We start from the raw sequence: 2,473 nt of genomic DNA on the forward strand, positions 1-2,473 counted from the left end.
TCCACGTGCCAGTGGCAGCACGAGATTCAAGTCTTCAGGGGAGAAGACTCAGCTGCCCTGAATGCTTGATTTCTGGACCTCCGTCTTGTGTCTCTGAGGTTGTGATGGGCACCCAGGAACATGGCAGGGTACCAGGCCGCTCCCATCATGGAGTAAGAACCAGCACAAGCGGGGCTTCGGGGAAGAGCTTGGCCAAGTTTCTGGTGCACAAAATGGACCTTGTCCCTTTGCCTAGCTGACAGTTTGCTTGGGAACAAGGACTTTGGTTTTCTCTCATAACTAGGGGACGTGTGCTTTACTAACAGTGCCAGCTCCATGCCATTGTGGCTGCAGTTACATGACTAAACTGTCGCATGGCGCAAGCCTGCAGTCCTAGAGCTCTGGGAAGCCGAGGAGGAGGACCCCATGTTCAGGCTCAACCTGACCAATACAGTGCCCGAGCGAAATGCTGCTTCAGAATTAAAAAGAAATGGCTGGGGATGTAGCTTAGTGCCAAGATCTTGGGTTTAATCCCAAATCTTTCCCACCAGAAACAAACAAACAAACAAACACCACTCCAAAAAATCACAAAAGAATTCTTGGCTCAGGATAATTAATAGCTTCCAGGACCTCAGCCGTCGCTGTTCCCCCTGATGTTTCCCTCAGGTGCACTAGGATGGTTGGAACCAATGACAGCACACAGGGAACCTTCGTCCTGGTGGGCTTCTCTGCCCGCCCACACCTGGAGAGCGTCCTCCTTGTGGTCATCCTGCTGGCCTATCTCCTGACCCTGGTGGGCAACACCACCATCATCCTGGTGTCCCGGCTCGACCCCCACCTGCGCACCCCCATGTACTACTTCCTCACCCACCTGTCCTTCCTGGACCTCTGCTTCACCAGCAGCTCCATCCCTCAGCTGCTCTACAACCTGCATGGCCCGGACAAGACCATCAGCTTCGCGGGCTGCGCCCTCCAGCTCTTCCTGTTCCTGGCCCTGGGAGGCGTGGAGTGCCTGCTCCTGGCTGTCATGGCCTACGACCGCCTCGTGGCCATCTGCAGGCCCCTGCACTACATGGTGCTCATGGGCCCCAGGCTCCGCCTGGGCCTGGTGTCCCTGGCCTGGGGCTGTGGCATGGCCAACTCCCTGGCCATGTCCCCAGTGACCCTGCTCCTGCCGCGCTGTGGGCGCCGCCGTGTGGACCACTACCTGTGCGAGATGCCAGCCCTGATCCGCATGGCCTGCGTCAACACGGTGCCCATCGAAGGCACTGTGTTTGTGCTGGCCGTGGGCATCGTGCTGTCACCGTTGGTGTTCATCCTGGTGTCCTACGGCCACATCGTGCGGGCCGTGATGCGCATGCGCTCGGCCTCAGGGAGGCAGAGGGCCTTCCACACGTGCGGCTCCCATCTCACGGTGGTGTCGCTCTTCTATGGAAACATCATCTACATGTACATGCAGCCGGGAAACAGCGCCTCCCAGGACCAGGACAAGTTCCTCACCCTCTTCTACAACATCGTCACCCCGCTGCTGAACCCGCTCATCTATACCCTCCGGAACAAAGAGGTGAAGGGGGCACTGCGAAGGCTACTACTGGGCACCAAGGTGTAGGAAAGGAGCAAGGGCACATGGGAGTCCGCAGCCCCTCCTGGCCCCACCTCCCAGCTGCGCACCTAGCGCTGGGCGCTGTTGGCAGTGAGCTGGCCCTGACCCACAACTCTGAACTCATTTGCCTTCTCTCTGTGGCTAATATGTTCCATTGCCGTGTGGGGATTGTTTGCTCTTGTGACGCCGCAGTTTGAATCCAGGACCTTGCTAATCAGATTATATGCTGTTGCGTGAACAGTATGATTCACGCCATCCACTGACTCCTTCAAACGGTCCCTCCATAAGGCTGGCCCGCAACACATAGCAAGCTAAACAACTGCAAAGATAATTTCCACCGACTTGTAGTAAAGTGGGAAGAAACAACTCTTAACCCAAGCTTTCTTGTTGGGGTTTCTTTTTAAATCACTACCAGCATCGCAGGTGTTTACATCAAATTGACTCCAGAACTGCAGCATCTATCCAAGGACAACAGCAGTATCTTTCATTGTCTGTTACTGAACATTGAATCCAGCACTGTTTTCTGCTTTTCTCTTTCCCAAATTCCCATCTAAAGCCTTTCAGAAGATTCTATAGATTTTTCCAAGTCTACTGTAAGGTTTGATAAACCAAAGTCAAGCTATGAGCATGCCATGTGGCTTATGTACAACTGGAAACCTCAGGATGTTCGGGGTATTTTTTTTGTTTGTGAGCAAAGCCTGGTGCTTGTTAGGCTCCTGGCCAGTGTGCTCCAGCCGTCCAGTCTAATGTCCAAGTGTGCGGAGGTCAGTGCAGTCATCAGTCCCACTTTGCTAAGCAGGCGCTTGACACAGGAGGCAAAATTGCTTGCCTGCCGAGAACCCAACCAGAGAGTTACCTCAAGTTATGCTGTCTCTAATCCTTACAGCTGCT

General features: G+C 54.3%; 1 protein-coding gene across 1 annotated transcript; it reads left to right on the top strand.

The window, feature by feature from the left end:
* The first annotated feature begins 655 nt into the window (after positions 1-655).
* On the top strand, positions 656-1,588 carry LOC101579446 (olfactory receptor 2W3-like). Its single transcript, XM_004648528.1, has one exon. It carries the CDS (start codon positions 656-658, stop codon positions 1,586-1,588), a length of 933 nt encoding a protein of 310 aa, XP_004648585.1.
* The last annotated feature ends 885 nt before the right edge of the window (positions 1,589-2,473 follow it).

The sequence above is a fragment of the Octodon degus genome, unplaced genomic scaffold (genome assembly GCF_000260255.1).
Source record: "Octodon degus isolate 3935 unplaced genomic scaffold, OctDeg1.0 scaffold00429, whole genome shotgun sequence".
Lineage (NCBI taxonomy): Eukaryota > Metazoa > Chordata > Mammalia > Rodentia > Octodontidae > Octodon > Octodon degus.

Bases quoted from the DNA above. Each gene is read 5' to 3' on its own strand.
- LOC101579446 (XM_004648528.1), top strand. From the start codon at position 656: ATGGTTGGAACCAATGACAGCACACAGGGAACCTTCGTCCTGGTGGGC.